Source organism: Tetrao urogallus (genome assembly GCF_951394365.1).
Source record: "Tetrao urogallus genome assembly, chromosome: 7".
Taxonomy (NCBI): domain Eukaryota; kingdom Metazoa; phylum Chordata; class Aves; order Galliformes; family Phasianidae; genus Tetrao; species Tetrao urogallus.
The window spans coordinates 7,824,031-7,844,391 of NC_136820.1; the positions used below are offsets into that span (position 1 = coordinate 7,824,031).

The following is a 20,361-nucleotide window of genomic DNA, read 5'->3' on the forward strand; positions in this document are numbered from 1 at the left end:
AACACTTAGATGATTTTGTATAAATGTCAAGCTGGTTTGTGTTTCTGAGAAGTGAATAAGGAATAGGGAAGTTTGCTTGTAATTACTTTAACATGCTATGGATTAGGGAAACTTCTTGTATCCTTATCAAGGTTGCTACAAACTTGGTTTCAAATGCTGATGAAAGTATCTTACATGCTGGATTTCTATTTTTTCAGCAGTACAAAACTCTGTAAGACTGACTGACTGACCAGTGAATTTTGTAGTTTGCAGTTTAAGGCGATGTGATTTTAGCCATGAAGCCTATCCTGAATATAGAAAATCTCTGGTTTCTCTCTCAGATGAAGCACCTGACTGTACTGCTAATTAGCACTGGAAGTCTGTTACAGTCTATTAAGGCAGTGTGCTTCCTGTCAGCCATGGTTTTTATTGAGGAAGTGTGGATTAATTGAATGAAAGCTGTTTCAGTAACTAATACTAATCTACACAGATGCTGTTTAATTGGGAAACTCAATTAAAAGTAGACATGATGCAGAATCCAGTAATAAACCCGTCTCTCTTACTAAAACACATAGGTGGACTGTATTGTAGCATACACACATCTTTTCTCCTAAAAATGAGATTTTTCCAGTTCTTTTTGTGCTGCTTTTGCTGCCCTATGCCTTGAATTGAATTGCATGCCTGTAAGATCTGATTTACATTTGATTTTTTTAATCAGTGCTGTTAATTGAATATATATATGAATCTTTGTTAAACTAATACAATAATAATGTTATTTAGTGGATCATTGGACCAGATGCTACTTTAGATTTTATGTCTATAGATGGAGTTTAATTTTTGTATTAGATTTCAGAACAAATACCTGTACAAATACAATAGGTTGAATGACTGGTAGCACAGGGAATGCAAAGTAGCAAGTATGGCAGTTAGAATTAAAAACAAACAAGCAACTATATCTGAAAGAAACCTGAAATCCTTCTACTTGCGAATTTTAAATGTCATTCAGTATTTTGTTAGAACAGCTTTGTCTTATGAGATGTTGTTGATTTCTATTAAAAAAATAATAATGTTTTTCAAGGATAGAATTAGAAGACAAATCAGTCTCTGTATCTGTAACTAGAAATAGTTACACATGGTCTTGGGGAAGGGAGGAAATGTTTGTGTTATCTGGTGTTTAGCAGAGGAAGTTTTGCTTAATGGCAGTGCTAAACCATTCAGGTAAACTGGCACACTTGTTTTATAGTTGCTTCTCTGTGTGAAGTGCTTCCGTAGCCTCATCTTAATGTGAGACCACAAAGGGAGAGAGAACAGCCACTGAGCAGCAGGAGATTGGTAGCTAGTGTGGAAGGGACAATTTTTCTCTTACATGCAGCTGATATTAAACAGCAAGCCAGTGTAATTTTCATACTGTAGTCAAGAAACACATTGCTATTTTGAGTCCTTCCAAAATTGTTCTTATTTTGATTAATCTTATCTTTCTTCATTTTAATTATTGATAAGTAAATACGTTACTTCTGCTGTTCAAAGGGTACAAAAAATATTCTTGAAAATATTTTTTGAAACGAGATGCATTTGATCTAAAATGGTGCCTCCTTTCACTGTCCTAGAAAATTTCCAGCATAATTCAAACGTATATGGAGACAGGATCATCCTGAATTATATGGCTTAAGTTTACCTTTAGTTTTCAGGGCTTGTTGGTGGAAAATAATGAAAAGGTTTACTCCACTGTTGCATCTACTTCCATTTATATTACTCTTGATGCACATGTTTTGACATGTTCTGTCTCCTTTTCCATACTGAGATGTGTGTTCTGAAGAGTCAGGTATTCCATAAAGTATTATTTTCTCAATAAAGCTACCTAACTAAACATTTTCATGCAGATTTCACTTGGTATAAAATACTTTGCTGTACCTCTGTAAAAAGCAGAGAAAAGGGAAAAAACAGTGTTGTTTCTGGGGTCTTTGCAGTGCTCAGGATCATTTTGAGGTTGACTCAGGTTAAATGGTATGTTCTTCCTCAGCTGTGATTTGATCTGTGTTGGAATTGCTCAGTTCAGACCAGGCTCTTAGATTGTGTATGATAATCAGAATAAACAGCGATTCATTCATTTAATTCCTGGTTTCTATTTTTACTGCTTTATGTATCTAGCAGGTGTAAAATATTTGCATTTTCAGTTCTTTATTAAATTGTGGTATTATGTCTGGGATGCAGGTCACTTTGGTTAGACTTGAAAGCCAGTTTCAGTTACGTGATTGTAAAATTCTGCATTAAGAGAACAGAAGGAAAGCAGAAGCAGAAGGAAACTGACTAGTTAAAAACATCAATGTTGCTTGATATAAGAAAGAAAATACTAGCAGTATTGTGTAGGCCAACTGTTCTAGAATCTCTGAAAGACCATTTTTTTATAGAAGCGTCAGAAAAAAAGAGGGTGCTCCTTTTTATTCAGAAGTCCTTAAGGATCTTTGGTTCCAGCTTTCCATAACTTCAAAGGATTTTCTTCAGCCATAGTAACCGGCGTACATTGTTAAGAAAGCAATAAAAACGTGAAATGCTAATTACACTAACTTCTTTAATTTTTTTAATTACAATTGAATGACTTTAACTTCCACCTGTGAAGTGGTGATTTTAAGTAAAGGCTAGCTTATCTGCACATGGGCAACAACTCAAGCTAATGCCAGTTGTCAGCTGCTAACACAGTTTGTGCAGTAGTTACTTTCTTCCAAACTGTTTGGTGTGTGAGCTCTGCTTCTTGAACTTGTAGAATCGCAGCTACCACAATGGAAAAACAGTATTAGTGAATTAGTTGTGTGTGTGTGTGTGTCTGTGTACCTCTGCTTCCTTTTTTCTTTGAACTTGAACATATTTGCTTTTAATCTGCTCTTAATCCTTTAAATTAAAAAATCATGCATGAAATATACAGTGTACATAAACCTCTCTGTTCTACATAATCAGAGAACTTGTCTGAATCTTTATCCTTCTGTGTAGTATTCATTTTCTTTGCTAAAGCTGTATCTTTTTGATAAATGTGCTTTTGTTCATCTAAGCAACTATTGCAGCACTTTGATTCCATGGTAATAGATAGGGTTTGTATGATCCTGTTATTGCAGCTTCCAGACATCACTCCAGATCCACTGGTGCTCTCTACGCTCCTGATGCTTATGGGGCTACAGGTGAAGGATGAGTACACTTTGCTGTCATCTGTGCAGTCATCCTGGATTTTTTTTTCTCACCCACCCACTTGGTTATCCTCATAGTTCAGTTGTAAAAATCGCTATTTATATTAATTTCTGTTCTGTGGTTTTAATAATCCAGATAGATATGTTTGTGTTACTAGATTTTGTCTCCATCCTCATGCCCCAGTGGTAATCCTTTCCTTCCCTAACAACAGTCACTTTATTTTTCCTTGCAGAGGATTTTTTAGTTTCCCACTTATTCAGTATTTGTAGCGCATTCTTTATGCATGTAGTTTTTTCATCAGTAGTCTCTATGGCCTTCCCTTTTTTTTTGCTTTCCTTTGAAATGAAAACAAAAACCCAAAATGAAGACATTAAAAAAAAAAAACAAAAATAAAAACAAAACAAAACAAAAGAAACAAAACCAAAAAGGGCACTACTGAGTTTTTAGTTAAAGTAATTCATTTGTTGTTATTTTTTTTTTCCTCTGTGATACTGGAATAGAATCTTCATGTTACTGTTGTTACTTCAGTTGCACCTTTCACCACACCACTAAAGATATTGGGATGAAAACATCCATACTTTAGCCCCTATGTGATTTATTGGAACCATTAAACAAATGCTTTTCTTCTGCTTGGGTTTTTTTTTTTTTTTTTTTTTTTTTTTTTTTTAAGTGAGTATATTATTAATACTCTGTGTTACTGTTCCAACTGAAGTCTGTTTTGTTTTTTTTTTCTTCATTTTTTTGTTGATGATTTAACAGGTACCAGCTTTGGAATTAGTCAGTCGAGTAGACTGTCCTCATCAGTTAGTGCTATGCGAGTCCTGAACACGGGTTCTGACGTGGAAGAGGCAGTAGCAGATGCTTTGGTAAGACTCTCATGCCTGTGTTGTGTAGGATGTAAACTGCTAAAATGTTTAGTGTCTGTACATTGAAGTGTGCAAAAGAACTTGTCCTTCCATGTCTGACTGACTTGTAAGTGTGGAAAAAAGAGAAGCTGAGTTACTTTAGCTGCAAAGCATGGGAATTTTTGTTCTTAACTTTTGAGAAATATTCATTTTCCACTTTTGAGAAATATTCATTTTCCATGGCAGGCTGGATATAGTCTTGAGCTGTTCTGTTGGAGTAGCTGGAGGAGCCTCTTGAGCAGGAGGCACTTAGAAGCAGTATCCCACAACAGCTACACAGACTTCTAGACAGATTGAGGTTGGTAGGTTTCTCAGAGCTGGGGACAATAAGGACTTAAGGCACACTTAAAGTTGTTTTGACAGTGTGCAAGGCTAATGCTGGAGAGATAAACTGATGGTTTGACAGGCGGTGTTTAGTAAGTTTGGTTTTTATTTTTAAAATGTTACACTGATATTTAAGCTAGTCGTGCTGTTCTTGGTCTGAACCGAACTGTTCTTTAAAAGGGTCTTTTGGCTGCTTCTCCATTGGGCCCCAGTTGGCCAAACTGAAAGCATATGTCATGTGTTTCATTGCTCTGCCATCAGTCTCAGCAAGCTGAAATCTTCAAGTAATTTAAAATACTGGTATTGTGAGATTTTTATCATGTATTGTAGAAAATTTGTGTAACATTATTTATATATAATATCTATTACATAACTAATAAAATTCTTTAAGGAGTTTCTTGTTATTTTTCTAACAACAAAAAAATATATCTAGAATCATAGATAAATTTGCATTGGAAAGCACCTTAAATATCATTTAGTTTCAGAGAGGGAAACAAAATTTTAAAGGAAAAAGAGTCTGAAGAAGTCAGTCATGTTTGTATAGTCTTGCCAGCTTATTGACTTCTTGGTTAATACTGTTTTCATGATAAATTTATTTAAAAGTCGTTTGCTTTCACAGGCACTGAGACAGCATTATCTGTGACATCTTGCCTAACAAGTCATGGTGGCGTTGATCATTAGTGTTTACCATTTTTGGTACTGTAAACTTGCAGAAAGTTTTGGGCAGAAATCTGGAATGTTTGTTAGCAAACTCAAACTCAGTCTGCATCATAGATTTTTATAATGTCAAATAGAGAGAAATAGCACATGGGACATTAGAAGTTTCTGTCTATAATGAGAAAACCCACGTGGCTGCAACATAATGTCTGTCTTTTACTTTGTGCAGTTTCATAGCTTATTTAAATTCAGCTTGGTTACAAATGTAGTTGAAATATGTGTAATAAATTGAGGAGAAACTCTTGCTTCTCCCTTTGATGTCTGTTTTTGAGACCTGAATGTTCTCTGCTTAGTTGAAGCAATAAAGTTTGTTCATAGAAACTCATTTGTATTACCTGAATGTAGAATAGCATGATGTTTCTATAAGTGCTAGAGGAAGATTAATTTGTATATTTTAGCTAGATTCTACACACCAGGAAGGATCGAGAAGAGCTGAATTAGAGTACTACAGCATTAGCAAGACTGCTCACCTCCCATGCAGCTCCCATTGGCTCCATTCAGATCAATCTGGTCATGAACATTTTTTTTCCATCATAGACTAAAGCCCCCTGTCAGAATTGTGTTTTTAAAAGGTAGAACAGTAACATCCTGACAGACATAATATAAAAATCAAATATTATGGATTGCTTTGCTGTTATGCTATTTTATCTCTTCCTTTACTCTCTTGCACGCATATGCGTGCATGTGTTGTTGACAGTAAGCCTGCTTATTACATGATGTATTGACTAGTTTGTATTTAAATACCATTAAAGCTATTCAGCAAAGAAAAATGAAAACCCTGTGTAAACTGTGATGGTAACTAAAGGGAAAACAGTCGCTTCTGCTTATTTGAATGTGTAATGAAACTGGATTTTTAACTACTCGGTTCAGCTCCAGAGTTTGAATGGCAGAGTTATTTTGCAGCAGCTTGTGTTTGTCCTTTTAGGATAAACTGCATTTTTCCTCTGGCCTTTGTTATGTTTTGTTTTGTTGGCTTGCTTTTGTTTTTTAATGTGTTTGGGATTTTGCAGTAGGACATTTTCCAAATTTACTTCTCTACTGATTGTTGCATTTAGAACATTTGAATGCTGTTTTAAGATGTGAATTAAAGACTCATTTCTAAAATGCTGCTAATCAGAACAAGATTGAGAAGCACGTGGAAAAATGAAGTTTAAATGAAGCTTCCATACTTTAATAGCGTTAAGAGAGAAAGATTTTGACCAAGTAACTGTGAACAACCAGAATGTGACATCATGTAATGTGTCCTTGGAAGTGGAAGTTTGGCAAACTTCTTATTGGTAATGCATGATACACTAATCAGATTGAGAGAACTGAGTCAAATTTGCAAAAGATTGTGTTTTCCAGAGACAGGTAGTTTAGTAGTCACAGTGCTGCTATGCCTTACCTTGCTGTTCTCAATTTCTGTTTCTTTTCAATAATTTACTGCTATCAGCTCTTAGGAGACATACGGACTAAGGTATAGAAATTATTTTCCTTCTTCAGTAGTTTAATATTTTGATATTAACATGTTTGATGCAAAGTAAGTTAAAATGAGAGAATATGGTTTTAGACCTGAATCTTATATTCTTTAACAAGTATAAAGTTAAGTGAAATAACTAACTTTCAGTGCAATCTGTCATCCTATCACGCAATTTTATGAATTTTTACAAGTAAACTTTAAGCTGAACGATTCATCAAACGTATGTCTTCTTTCCATTTGCTTTGCTTTTATATTTGGAATCCTATGCGAGCCATACATTTTAAAAAGCTTTTTATTAACTTGCTTTGAACTGCTGAACGGTTAGAGCCGTTTGTCAGTGCAAGGAGTAGGGCTTGCATCAGTTCTTGGAAATGTTGGTGTTTCTGCTGATAATGGATAATATTTCTTTGTAAATCACTGTTAACGTGAGGTGTTTCTGAACAACAGAAGAAGCCCGTGCGAAGAAGATACGAGTCTTACGGGATGTACTCAGATGATGATGCCAACAGTGATGCATCAAGTGCCTGTTCAGAAAGGTCCTACAGCTCTAGGAATGGAAGCATACCAACGTATATGAGACAGACAGAAGATGTGGCTGAAGTCCTAAATCGCTGTGCTAGCTCCAACTGGTCAGAGAGAAAAGAAGGCCTTCTGGGCCTGCAAAATTTATTAAAGAACCAGAGAACTTTAAGGTAAGAAGGCATGTTAGTAGAAGAATATTTTTAATTGAGAGTTGAAAGAAGGCAGGGAAAGTAAGAAAGGAGGCTAATGTTCTAAGCAGCACAGAAAGTTGAGGAGAGGGGAAGCAGTGTGTGTGTCTGAGAATAAGAATGGGGAAGGAAGGAATGAGGAATCTACTGTCCATTCTGGCTATTAGTGCAAAGGGTCCCTTAAAATGCTTTGTTTAAAAATGGAATTTAAAATCAGTAGCATGCTTATAATACAGAGGAGTCTCAAGGTAGTTGCATCTAGTATTGATGACATGCTAGCGTAGGTGTTTTATTCAGAAGAAACTGCTCATGGCTAGCTCTGAGAATGTCTTTCTCATGACTGGCTCTATTACAATAGTTAGGAATAGGAACTTAAAGTGACTTTTGCTGTTTTAAGATGTGAATTAAAGATTCATTTCTAGCTTGAGAGTCGTATTTTAGACAAAATTATTACATTTTTATATATGTCTTACAGGAAGTGCTTTTTTCAAATTGGTTTACTAGATTATTTGATTTAGCACTGAGGGTTGATTTCACTGATTGCTGTGCATTGCAGTACCAGTAGTACTGGCACTGGAGTTGACCAATGTGTTTTGTCACTTTGACAGTCGTGTTGAGTTGAAAAGGCTGTGTGAAATCTTCACAAGAATGTTTGCTGATCCTCACAGTAAGGTATGTTTAGGTTTCCTTACCTGCAGTAAAATTTTGAAAACATGTTCATAGAAGGCCAGCTTCAGTAAAACGTTGGCAGTAGTTGCACGTGTAAAAATTGCCAAAATATGTTCTATACACAGCTAATGGTCTTAGGTCTGAATCCATTTAATTTGCAGCTTTGAATAAGGTAATTCTGCGCCTTTTGTTGCAAGATAATTGAAATAAAGTGCAGGTTTATTTCAGTTATGATACATTAGTTTACCAGTTAGTGCTCAAAATTGACAAAAATCTGTAGAAAGTCGTGGTGTTTACAAAGGTCACTTCAGCATAAGCTAGTGGTTTCCCCTCAATTGCAAACAAAACACCCAGCTGCAGTAATTTAAGTCATAATGAAAGATGCGTAATCTTAACTATGCCAAATATATGCTTACTTATTTTCCAGGCTATGTATTCTGCATTTCCATTGCTACTGATATCTTCCTCTAGTTTCACAGATAAGACTGAATAATTTTATATCACTGATAATAATTGAGATGCCAAGTATGTTGTGTATAAAAGAAAATGTGATTAGTTATTAATTTTTACAGTAGTAAAGACTGCAAATGGAATAATATTAATTATTAAAAGTGAGTCACCACTCCTGTTATTTTTTTTTTAACACTTATTGTGAGAGATGCATATATATGCAGCACATCTATGTGTATATAATCTACTGCAATAATTTCCTCTAGCTAAGGACTGCAAGTGAATATGAACCTGATGAAAGTTAAAATAATAACATATAGAAAACATGTAACTTCATGTTTAGTTTACAGCTACAGTCTTGCTTGGAAGAAACTCTGTTTTTTATGTTGAATGTAACATGTGTCACTTAATATCTGTATTTCAGAATTGATAAAGTGGTAACCCAGAGAAACTCACAGTGGAGTAGTTACTTCAGAGCTACTGGCTTTCCACAATTCTGTTGAGAAGAAGCTCTGATTATGCCACACTTTGAACATTTTTAAGTCTTTGTGATTGTTTTGATGGAAAACTAAATTAGAGAGATACAAAATCGTGACAGGCAAACTTTGTTATTTTTCTGGCAGGAAAAGTAAAGGCTGGTGAATGCCCTCTGTATTTTTGGAAGAAAATTCCATTGCACACATGAGCATAGTGATAAACTTGCTTACATACTGTAGTAATCCAGAAGAAACAACAAAAACCAAGCTGAAGAGGAACAAAACGTTCCGTTTAGAAGAAGAGAGCAAAGAAAATTAAATACTGAAATATGATTGGTTTCCAAGTGGAGTATGATAAAATTGTGAATAGCAGCTTACCTTAATTTTGGTGGTTCATTCTTCTGTTAATTCATACAGCAGCTCTGCACCTATTGGTGCTATCCTTGAGGTTTTTGTTGAGGTTAGGGTGGAGGAGGAGAATGAAAGCGCTCCGAAATCCAGCTGTTTGTATCAGAAGAGCATTTTAAATTTCCGTTGGGCCTTTATGAATTACTGCAACCCAGCCGATTTTTTGGTTGTTGTTTATTGGGCATTCCGACATGGGATAATGTAACTTCTGAGTTCTGAAATGTGATTAATGCAGTAGCATAAGTATTAGCACCTGTTCCAGTCACTGAAAGCTTGCCTGCTTTTTGATATTGCAAAACTAATCATAATTTGTGAATTTGCTACTGGGGGGTCAGCTCAAGTATCAGAAGTTCTTGAGCTGTGGATTTTTTTTTAATCATGCATACATAGCTGCACAGATCTAATCTTAGAGTCTTGTCTTCAAATGCCTGTAGGAATTGTTCTGTCATCACTTCTGTGTTGTCTTTTTTTCCATTTAAGGGTTTCTTTTAACATGGTATCTGGATGTAGGGAATTGCTTGGGAGGACAGTAATATCATTTGGAGGAGAAGATGGGTGAATGATTTGAAGGATGTGCCAGTGCTTACTGTTTAGATATCCCAATTAGTTTAGATAGTTTAGATATCCCAATAAAATCCTTAAATTTGTGATAAAAGCTTTGAAATACCTTTTTTGTTTCGTTTCTTTTTATATTCCATACAGGAACTTTGTATTGGTGGCCACTAATTTATATGTTTTTATCTTTTTCCCTTTTTTGTTTTTGTTTTTTGTTTTGTTTTGTTTTGCATGCTGTCTCCTGTGTTGGAACTCTCTTTAGAGAGTAAGTTGGTTCAGTATTTGTTGGAAGCCTAACCTTATTTGCATGAATGTGCAATTAACCCTTTTTCTCTATTTTTCTTCCCCAACAAGTTCATGCAGTGTCAAGCCTTTTGCAATCATAAAATGCTGTATACAATGATGTAAACTGTGTGGCAAAGTTTTGAGATGTGCTCTATCTACTAATTAACTGACATTGTTTGGTTATGCATTCCTGCTTTATATTGTGGTGGTTGGCACATCTGAAATAATTCACTTGAAAGGTAGACCAGTTGCAATTATTTTCATATCTGTTTATTTTTTCCACTATCAAATTATTCAGAACTTCAGCTTTAGGTGCTTGATAGAAGTTTTAAGTTGCATCTTAAAAATGCAGACTGCAGCGGTTGTAGTACCTGCATACATTGTTCAGGACGAAGGTGGCTGAATTCCATTTTCCATTCCAAATTCATCCTTTACCTTAAATTCTCTTCCAGCTTTTTTTTTTTTTAATCCTCACGCTTTGACTGAGACAAAAAGCCATGATATTTTTATATTTTAAATACCACAAAGTGATTAAACTTACACAACTTTTCTGCTGGCAGTCGTGTGATAGAGCTAAAATCAAAGCCTGAAAAGAAAACTTAGTCATCACTTGTGAGTGTGTATTTTTAACATTAAAAAGTTGGCACAAAATTTTTAAAGTACTTTGGCCATAGTGGTTCATTATTCACTTCATACTGATTTCACTTTAACCCACTTTACTTGTTGAAAGTATCATAAGGAGTCTACATTACTCCATCCAGTAGCTTGTTGTAACCAGTCTGTTTGGCCTGCAAATTTAATGAAGAATTGTGTGTACTGGTATACAGAAACTTTAAGAAACAGGTACAATTTCTAAGTTCTGCTGTGCTAAATAACTTAATTGGAAAGATTTTAAATATAGTTGTAAGACTTCAATGTAATCTTTATAGTACTTTATTTTTTTCTTCTTATTCTAGGGGGCTGTAAAATCCAAAGACAGTAACATTAGAATAGAGAAAGTACTGTTTGGCTGGTTTTGTCTAGCTTTTACAAACTGTGTCCATGATTAACCCTTTGTGTTTATGGCATATGGTTTCAGTTCAGCCAAATAGAGAAGGCATTTACAATCACAGGTGTGAAAATTACTTCCCACTTCGAGGAGGGCAATTTTTAAATGTCCGACTTGCATAAAAATCTAAGTGCAATATTTTTTCTCATTTTCAACCTAATTTACCCCAACATGGAGGTTGTACTATTACATCCTAATTGGCTTTATGTTAAGTAGAGTTTGTATTTTGTTTCTAATGAAGATTTTTTGCTGTTCAGGGTGTCTCTTCATAGATCCTCTGGTCTTTACGTGGTCCTGAAATAATCTGATTACTTTTACTGTAAATGTTGAGACATTTTTAAACCTAACTCTATTGATCTCTTTTATTTTTTTTCATTGTATGAATTGACTTACCCTGGCTTGATTTATCATCGTGAAAAGCTAGGAGATCTACTTCCCTCACTAATGGTCTGACCCCTCCGTTCCTGGCCAGCGGTGTGGATGTAAGCCTGTTTCTGTAGTGTGGTATCTTACAGCCTTGTGAGGTATCATTACTGCTGGGGTTCATCCACTCCTATAGCAGCAGAATTTGGCGTCATCACAAGGCAGATAAGCTGCAGGAGGAGGAGGAGGATGTGGTGTTAGAGCCCATCCTCTGCACCAGGTATTTCCAACCCTGTAGCCGTGTCAGGTACATACTCAGGAGGCAGTATGTGTCCAGACCTCTTCGTATCATAACAACTTTGTTGTACCCAGCTATTTGCTGGAACAAGAATGCAAGTCAGATGTGAAGGCAGCATCTTCAGCTCAAATACTCATTTTTGTTATCAGAGAAATGGGAAACTCATGAATTACACTGAATTTATAGCATACATGTCTTGAGATCTTTGTGAGCGTAGGAAAAACATAAAATCAGTGAGAGATGCTAAAAAGACTGTTCAGATGAAGTTGTGTATTTATGATGTCCTCCTTCCTGATCTCCCTGGTTAAGTTATTATACATTAGTATGCATCACTTTTTAAAAACTGAATACTGTGTTTTCAGCATTATATGTTTAAAAGAACGCAATGGATATGTTTTGGATTACTAAAGTACTTAAACAGCTGTGAATCCGAAACGTATTGTGGCTTTTTTTCCTGCTCTGGGGAACAACTTTGAGTTTGGATATCTGCAATAGCAGAAGAACCTTGTTCTGTTCCAGAAATGTTTTATGTAAGGAGTTGGCCAGCTTTCATGATCTTGCAGTACTTAGTAGTGAAGATATTTATAATGAAGATTCTACTAGAGCACTGTAGCTGCTTTTTTTGCTTTAGAGAGAAGGTGTTTTTGTAGTCATTGAGGAGTATGTAAAACCCACTTAATGATAAAGCTTGAAATGGGGAAAAAAAAAGTTTTACTTTAAAAATAAATGAGATTGCGCCAGCCATCACAGTAAGCATTTCTTTTCTTGACAATACTGCATGGAAAACCTAGTTTTCAAACTTCTGCAGAAATCAGCTAATGCTTCCACTGTACTCTTGTATCAAAATCCAATGAAAAAGCAAGACAGGTTCTTTTTATTTTTTTCCTGCTTGGCTGCAAAACACTGCCTATCTCTGCCTCTGATTCCCTTACTGCTGCTGCTTTGTTTGTAAGTTCAGCATATGTCAGTGTCATTTCCTCTTTCCCCATCCTACCCTCTTTCCTTCTTCTTATACCTTTTAGGTGTTCAGTATGTTTTTGGAGACACTGGTGGACTTCATCCAGGTCCATAAAGAAGATCTGCAGGACTGGCTATTTGTACTGCTGACCCAGCTACTGAAGAAAATGGGCGCTGATTTGCTTGGGTCTGTACAAGCAAAAGTTCAGAAGGCACTTGATGTCACAAGGTAATTTTGGGGGAAAAAACACAAAGAAAACCCAGCAACATAATAGATCATCACCTCATGCTATTTCCAAGGTGTTTTATCTGTATGTATGTGCAAATACATGCAGTGAAATTCTTGGAAAAATACAGACCTAACAACAGATCATGAAAAAAACTTACTGCTTAAGTGTTCTGGTTTTCTAAATGTTTGAAGAGTTTTGATTCCTTAATGCTGAACAAGTAATATGTTTCTACTCGCCAAATTTCAAAAGGTGGATTTGAGCCATGTATGTTATTGTTTTTAGTTATTTTTTTCTTCCTTTTGATATCAAAATATTGTTGCAGTATTGTTAGAACGTCTCTTAAGGAGTTAGAAAGCAAATCTATTATTTCCATATCCTTCCTTCACTCTGCCCACACAACTTCACGTGGTTCTGGGAGCAGTCAACCAGCCAGCTTTGTTCCCAGATGAAGGCTAGATTTTTAAGTAGAATTGGAAAAGTTCTGGAATCTTCTTCTCGTCCTCTATTCTCTGAAGAATGGGACAAGCTGAACATTTTCTGCTGCAGCAAGGGCCCAGTAGGGTTATACCAGAGTGTGCAATAGTGAAGCAGAGGCAGGGAGAATGGACAGGATCGTTCAGAGAAATTTGTAGGAGTGTTGTGTATGCTTTTAACAGTTGAAGTGCATAATAATTGTGGGATTTTTGAATTGCACATGTTTAGATTCAGAGTACTGCAGTATAATTCGTTACTAGTTGCATTATATGTATTTTAGGTTTAACTACTTCAGAATAGTGACTTCTTAAATGTTGTCCTCTATGAGCTAGGTGAATGTTTCTGAAAGTCAATGTCAACAAAATTGGTAGGCATTTTTTCTTAATATAATAAAGAATATAAAAGTTTAAAGTTTATAAAATAAAACGTGATGTGATTTATTTTACAGGGAATCTTTTCCAAATGATCTTCAGTTTAGTATTTTAATGAGATTTACTGTCGACCAGACCCAAACACCTAGTTTGAAGGTAAGAATTTTCAGGCTTACGTGATAAACAGAATCATAATTCATAGACATTTGATTGTCTTACTTACCTTTGGATTGTTATTTTTGTTTTCTTCTGTTTTACAAAAAAACAGATTTTCAATTAGTGGATTTTGTTTTTGTAAAATTTCAGACAGTCAAGCCAGCACTGCAGGACCAGCTTCGCTCTTTTTGGAGCTCCAAGGTTTTTGTCTGAATTATTGTCTTTATTCTTAACCCTTTGCCAAAACTCTTACAGTGTTTCCAAAACTTTTTTTTGAATGCATTCATATGCTGCTACTAACCTTTGCAAGAAACTTTAAGCATGCAGATGTTCAACTTTAAACATTACACTACTATGGAAATGTTTGCTGCAAGTGAGATCTAATAAAACCACAGCACAGTAAAAATGAGCAAGAAAAATGTGGCCGCCTAACATCAAGCTGGTTATGCAAACTCACTCTATCAAGTCTTCTAATTTTATGTTTGTGATTTCCCAGTATTGTTTTCCTAGTTCATGTATGAGTTTTCCTGTGCTTAGCCTGTTAGGTCTTCAATTCCATTAAGATATTTTAATGTAAACTCTTTGCTTTAAAAACAAGCTCCCTTTATAGAACCCTTACTTCTCTGAAAGCTGTGTGTAGATCTGTACGTACACACATTTTTATGTGTTAAAAATCTCTGCCTGTAAACTTGAAAATTGGGGGTTGGAAAAAAAAGAAACCAACCTGAATCCTGTAGTGCATTTCCATTTACAAATGATTTTAGGATAAATGCATCAAATCTGAAGATTTACCAGTGAGATAAATGGGGAAATAACAAGCATATAGCTGGCATTTTCTGCTCTATCCTGCACGAACTGTTATTGCGCCATTTGATACTGCACAAGAATATGTTTTTTTCCAAGTCGTGTTGAACCTAAAATCACCTGAATGTGCCTTTTTTGTCTACGATACAGTAAAACTTACATTTTTAAGCTTTTGAGGACAGTTGATACGTTGACCACTGTTGCTTCGTAGAGCTGTGTTAAAAAGGGACTGCTGTCATTTATTGAAGACAGCAAATGAGGTAGTAAAAATCAGTTTGTTGTTTAAATAAATCCTTGGAACAAATTGGATTTTATTTTACTTGGTTTTCCTCACCAGAAAGGTGAATTTGGTGATTGAGCTATTCTTTTTGGGACACCTAATTATCTTACTGCTAACGAGAAGGTGAGTTTTTTCAGAAAGAAGTGGTGCCTGTCCCCCATCTTCCATCTTTGCTAGATAATTACAACTTCAGATCAAAGCAGTGAAGTTACTGAACTTAAATTGCAAAATTATTTGTCTAATATCCACTCTGAATGTTTTGCCAAAATTCCAACCTCAGTGCACCCAGATATCTGAGATTAACTGAAAAATCTTTAGGTACTGCTCTATTTCTTGGGATCTTCAGCTTTTGTTTTTTCTCTGAAAAAAAGAGATAGTTCTGGTTCAGGATGTGATAAAATCAGAAACTTGCTTTCATGGAAGGATTCCTTCCTTCATATGATGCTTCTTTCTTGTTTTCATGTGGCAGTACTACCAGTCGTGATCCTTCAGATTAAACTGTCGTTGTCATCGTTTAACATTTACACACACCTAAGCCTTGGAAAATAAACTGAAGCTTTTAGAGTGCCTCCAGGAGGTAGATTAGGAAAGCTGAACAAACAGAGATGATGTTATTCTACTGGTATAGAATACACACAGTGCTGTATTGTGTCCTGTCTTACTCATTGGCATTAAGGAAACATGCAGCTGTGGTGAACTGCTGAAATACAGCTTACAGATGTCAGGTGCACGTATCTGTTTTTGTCAAGTTTATGCATAGTAGTCACATGTAATAAGCTTATTATTTTGCAGGTGCAGAACATATGTTTTCTTATGGACAAGTGTTGTCCTGGAAAATACTTCCAAGCATCACTTTCATTTTTCTCAGGTTGAATACATGATGGCTCACATACAGAGAGATCTGTTAATAAGCATTTTGGCCAAAGCTCATTAGAAATTTCTGAATTATTCTTTCCTTTGAAAATATTAATGTCTTGAAAAGTTTGTTGCTACAGTTGTTTGGTGGTTTTTGTTTGTTTTTTTTTTTCCCCTCTAAAGTAGTATTAAATTTTCTGGATTAAAAAAATAAAAAGACAAAAACACAGCACATTCATGGAGATGAGAGCCCTTTAAAAGTCAGTCGTTACGGTTTTTGTAGTCATTTGGTTAAAGCAAGATAGAGGCAGTATCAGAGTAACCCAGCTGCTAGGACTGACACGAGGGATGTGGCAAGCTGGAAAACACTGTGATTGCATTTCACCTGAGTAAAGCAGAGTTCAGTCTCTTCCATCTTAGGAAAGTGCTGTAAGAGATGGACATTTGTCTATTTTAAGGAAGGTATTCTCTGCATTCTTCTTGACTCTTTCTTATTAGGTGGAACATTTCTGTGACTTATCTTTGTGGACAAAATGAGACTCAGTACATCTAAAATGTTTCACAGGACAGGAAAACAGTTTGCCTTCTGACATTGACTGTGTAGCATCCTTACAGCATTTCCTGAATCTGATGAGTTGCACAGAATATTTTTGTGCCAAAATTTACCTGTGAAAGATTTTTATGGAAACACTTTGGTTTCATTTATCTAGTTTTTGTGTATAATAGTGCTACCTGAAGCTTGCTTTATATTTCAGCTCACTTACTACAGCTGTTCTTTAAGTGTCTATCTGTATTGTATTCTGTATAGGAAAAATACTCACCGTCTCAGTGCTTGTAGTCCAGCTAGATGCAATAAATTCAGCCTACAGCGTGCAAGTAAAGTCATGGCAATATTAAACAGCTTCAGAGACAGTGGTTTGAGATGAACAGCAAATAGTAATTTTAAGAATTCCTGCAGCTGCTTTCATTGCAGTTAAAAATCATTTGTCTCAGGTCTTGCAGAGATAAATTGGATTGTTGAAGAGTACTATCTTAAAACTTTTATTTCTACTCTCACTTGTTTATAGTAATGACTAAAATGCATCATAAGTAGATTTGCTGCTCTTCCAGAGTTTAATTTAGAGTGTTTTATATCAGTAATATGTGCATCTCGTTATAGGGATTTTTGTGTTTATCCTCTCACTGAAAGAATCTTGCCAATAGTGTTTTCATACCAAGTATGTTGGTATTGATTTGCCTAAGCTGAAAACCTCTAACTGTTGGTTGTTGTGTAACCTTGAAAAAGTCCAATTTAACAGCTGCTGTGAAAATGAAGTGTTCATTATTAATGTATCAGCTATCAGTAATGTTCATGTCATTTAGTGTTGTATCGTGTGTTAACAGCCTGGAAGTTTTGATGACCGATGGAAGTTGCTAAATAGTTCTGTTCAGAACACTACAAGTCATATATAATTGAAATTATGCCTGGAGCTTGCTTGCTTTCTGCTTATGAGGGGCATTTGTTTCTCCCTCCTGATAGCAGCTTTTAATTCCACTGAGTCAGAAATACCTAAGTTGAAAAGATTGCATAAATGAATGTTAACCACTTTTTTTGATGGGTAGAATGACAGTTATCTCTGGGGCAGCAGGAACTGAGCAGAGAATGTGTAAGGGAGTTACAGGCATAGCACCCCTCTGCTAAAGCTGGGCAGTGATGCAGTTTTGAAGAAATTAAAGAGAGGCTGCAGTTGAGACAGTTAAAACTAATTCTGCACAAGGGGAGTCAGTCATTCAGAGAACGTCTGGGCAGCTTTTCTGTCCTTCTGGTAAATTCATGTCTATTTCCTTAATATCTTCAAAGGAAAACTCTTTATGTGTCAAGGTAGAGTTTTGTGGAAACTCTATTCCATAGCTTTTAATTTTCAGTCAGAAGATTCATAGAGCTTATCCCTGGCAGTACTGACTTGTGTGCACTGGTTTTCATAAAAGGGTGCTGAGTATTGACTACATCATATTCTAACTTAACCTGATTATCGGTTTATCAGATTATGTCCTTTTTTTGTTTTAATATTTGAAAGAAATTCTCAATAGTTTTGAATGTGCACAAATGTTTTGAGTACTTTCATTTTCTGTTTGTTAAATGATCCGTTACCTTTTAGTCACTACCAGTGAAATCTGAAATTTCTATTAGTACAGTTTCTGTGGAACTTCCTTCTTGAAACAATGTACTTCTCTGTAAATTAATTTGCTGCTTGAAGTTTTATGTCAATGCTGAAAAGATGTTTAGGATAATTAAAGAAGTATTTTAGAGAATGTGCACTGTGTTCTGTAATCACTCTTGTTCTTGTCGCACAGTTTTTATTATCCAGCTAACTCTATTTCTCTTTACAGGTAAAAGTTGCAATTCTTAAATACATAGAGACTCTTGCACAACAGATGGATCCAGGGGATTTTGTAAATTCAAGTGAAACTAGGTTAGCAGTGTCTCGAATCATCACCTGGACCACAGAACCTAAAAGCTCAGATGTTAGGAAGGTATGTTGGTTAATGTGTACTTACAGTATATTCCAAGTGTCTTGGGCAGATTAAAAAAGTTATTGATAATTCATGCCTAAATAGAAAAAAAAGTTTATTTTTCTTTAAAAACAATTTTATTGTTTCCCGGAGAAAATAGACTTCTGTGTCCCTCTGAGCGAATACCACAAAGAGTTGTGTCTAAAATACCAAAATTGCCAAAGTAAAACTACCAGAAAGTACATGTTTGGGAACGTTCCAGTAAAATTTAAAATCTTGAATCTCCACATCATGGTTGTGTTTCACATCTGTTAATATATAGAGATCATATTTCATAGGACGGGGATTAACTTCTGTTTCAAGCACTCTCTGGTATTAAGATATTTTCTGTAGGCATTTTCTGTACAGTTTCAATCTTACTTCCAAAACCATCTATAATAGTAATAGCACGTTCACAGTAGAAATGGTGACTGTGATCGTGAGCTCACTTCAGCCTCAGTTAGGTTTTTTGTGAAACACAAAAGACTGGTAAGCAATCGTGTGTTTAGCCTTTGGTGTTTATAAATGAGGTTGTATCAAAGAATTGTTCTTGTGATGCTGCAGTTCCAGTGCAAAAATCCCCTCTCCACATAACTCTTGTAAAGCCAGATTAATATTTGTGGGCATTCAGAATAAGGATAAAAAATAACCATGAGAAATTTACCAGTGCAGCCTTCAGAAAAGTACACTAGATAATTCTTGAAATTAGAGAGCAAATTTCTTTTAATTCTCTTTGAATGTAGATGGAATAGATTTATTTGTTGTTTTTCTCGTTGTCAATATCCATCCTGTTTAGCTGCCTTTATCAGTATGTTAGCACTTCTTGAATGTTAAATAGAAATACTTTGTCTATTGCGCATAAAGCAGAATCATGTTTGGCATAGACCTATAACTCTTCTGTTCATTTTTCCCTGTTTATTTCTGCAATTGAAATAAAAACAATGTATTTGTTTACATTTCCTTAGCTAGATTCAGGTCAGCTTGAGTTTTGGCAACTTTATTTCTGGAATCAGAATCAAAGCTTCCTTCAGGAGGGAAGCTTTGTGGGAGAGAATTGATAGAAAAAGATGGAGAGCTATCTCTCACAGTGTATACTGCAAAAGAAAATGAAAGTAACTTTTGCCACTTCTTGATATCTTGGTTGTTTATAATAATTCACCGTAGCAAAATTTATAATGCAGATAGCTTTTTTTTTACCTTCCACTTCTAATATAACTTTCAGCATGAGAAAGCAGCAACAGCTTATATCCTTGGGACTTGTCTCGCCTAGTTACCATGTTCTAGTGACATGCATGAGACCATAAACTAGAAAAGGAACTGAAGCAGCACTATCTTCTAAATCAGTAGTTTTAGTACTGAGACACGTGGCGAGCTGTCTTATCTTATGCTTCATATCTTTAATAACCATTTTGATGTCAATAAGTAACTGAATCATGGAAAGAATTGCCTTTGAGTTTTATCATCTGGAACACTTTAATTATATGAAGCTTTCTCAGTTTATATTTTCTTTCCATAACAGACTTGCTAGGGGTTGCTAACTCCTAAAAGCCTTTAGTAAGTCTCAAAGTAAAAATTTGCCCATAAATAGTCAAAAAAAGTTATTCTGATCCTTTGAAATGTTTTGTTCTGTTGACAGGCTTGAAAATGCTAGCATGGTTATGTCAATCTTTCTAAACTTTTTTTAAAGATGACAGTAACATTAACATCTTACATGCTTTCTTTAAATTAAGACTTTTTTTACCACTTGTTTTTCTGTGCCATTTTGCTTTTCTCTAAAACACAAAACAAAACAAAAAACATTCCAAGTAGATTAAAAATCTTTTTTTTTTTTTTAATATTAGTGTTAAGGTGGGCACAGTTAATGTAGTTTACTTAGGGA

At 35.3% G+C, this 20,361-nt stretch overlaps 1 protein-coding gene across 17 annotated transcripts in view; it reads left to right on the forward strand.

The window, feature by feature from the left end:
* The window catches only part of CLASP2 (cytoplasmic linker associated protein 2), a gene marked incomplete at both ends in the record, with an annotated part of 129,532 nt that overhangs the window by 95,594 nt on the left and 13,577 nt on the right, over window positions 1–20,361 (forward strand). For 5 of the 17 annotated variants that reach the window (XM_079537963.1, XM_079537966.1, XM_079537967.1 and 2 more), the window contains 6 exons: window positions 3,916–4,022; window positions 7,009–7,253; window positions 7,880–7,943; window positions 12,846–13,009; window positions 13,933–14,011; window positions 18,321–18,464. In XM_079537963.1, coding sequence (XP_079394089.1) covers window positions 3,916–4,022; window positions 7,009–7,253; window positions 7,880–7,943; window positions 12,846–13,009; window positions 13,933–14,011; window positions 18,321–18,464 — 803 coding nt within the window. Of the gene's footprint in view, window positions 1–3,086; window positions 3,150–3,915; window positions 4,023–6,534; window positions 6,559–7,008; window positions 7,254–7,879; window positions 7,944–12,845; window positions 13,010–13,932; window positions 14,012–14,161; window positions 14,213–18,320; window positions 18,465–20,361 lie in introns of all 17 variants that reach the window. The other 12 variants (XM_079537951.1, XM_079537960.1, XM_079537952.1 and 9 more) reach the window with 4 other exon arrangements.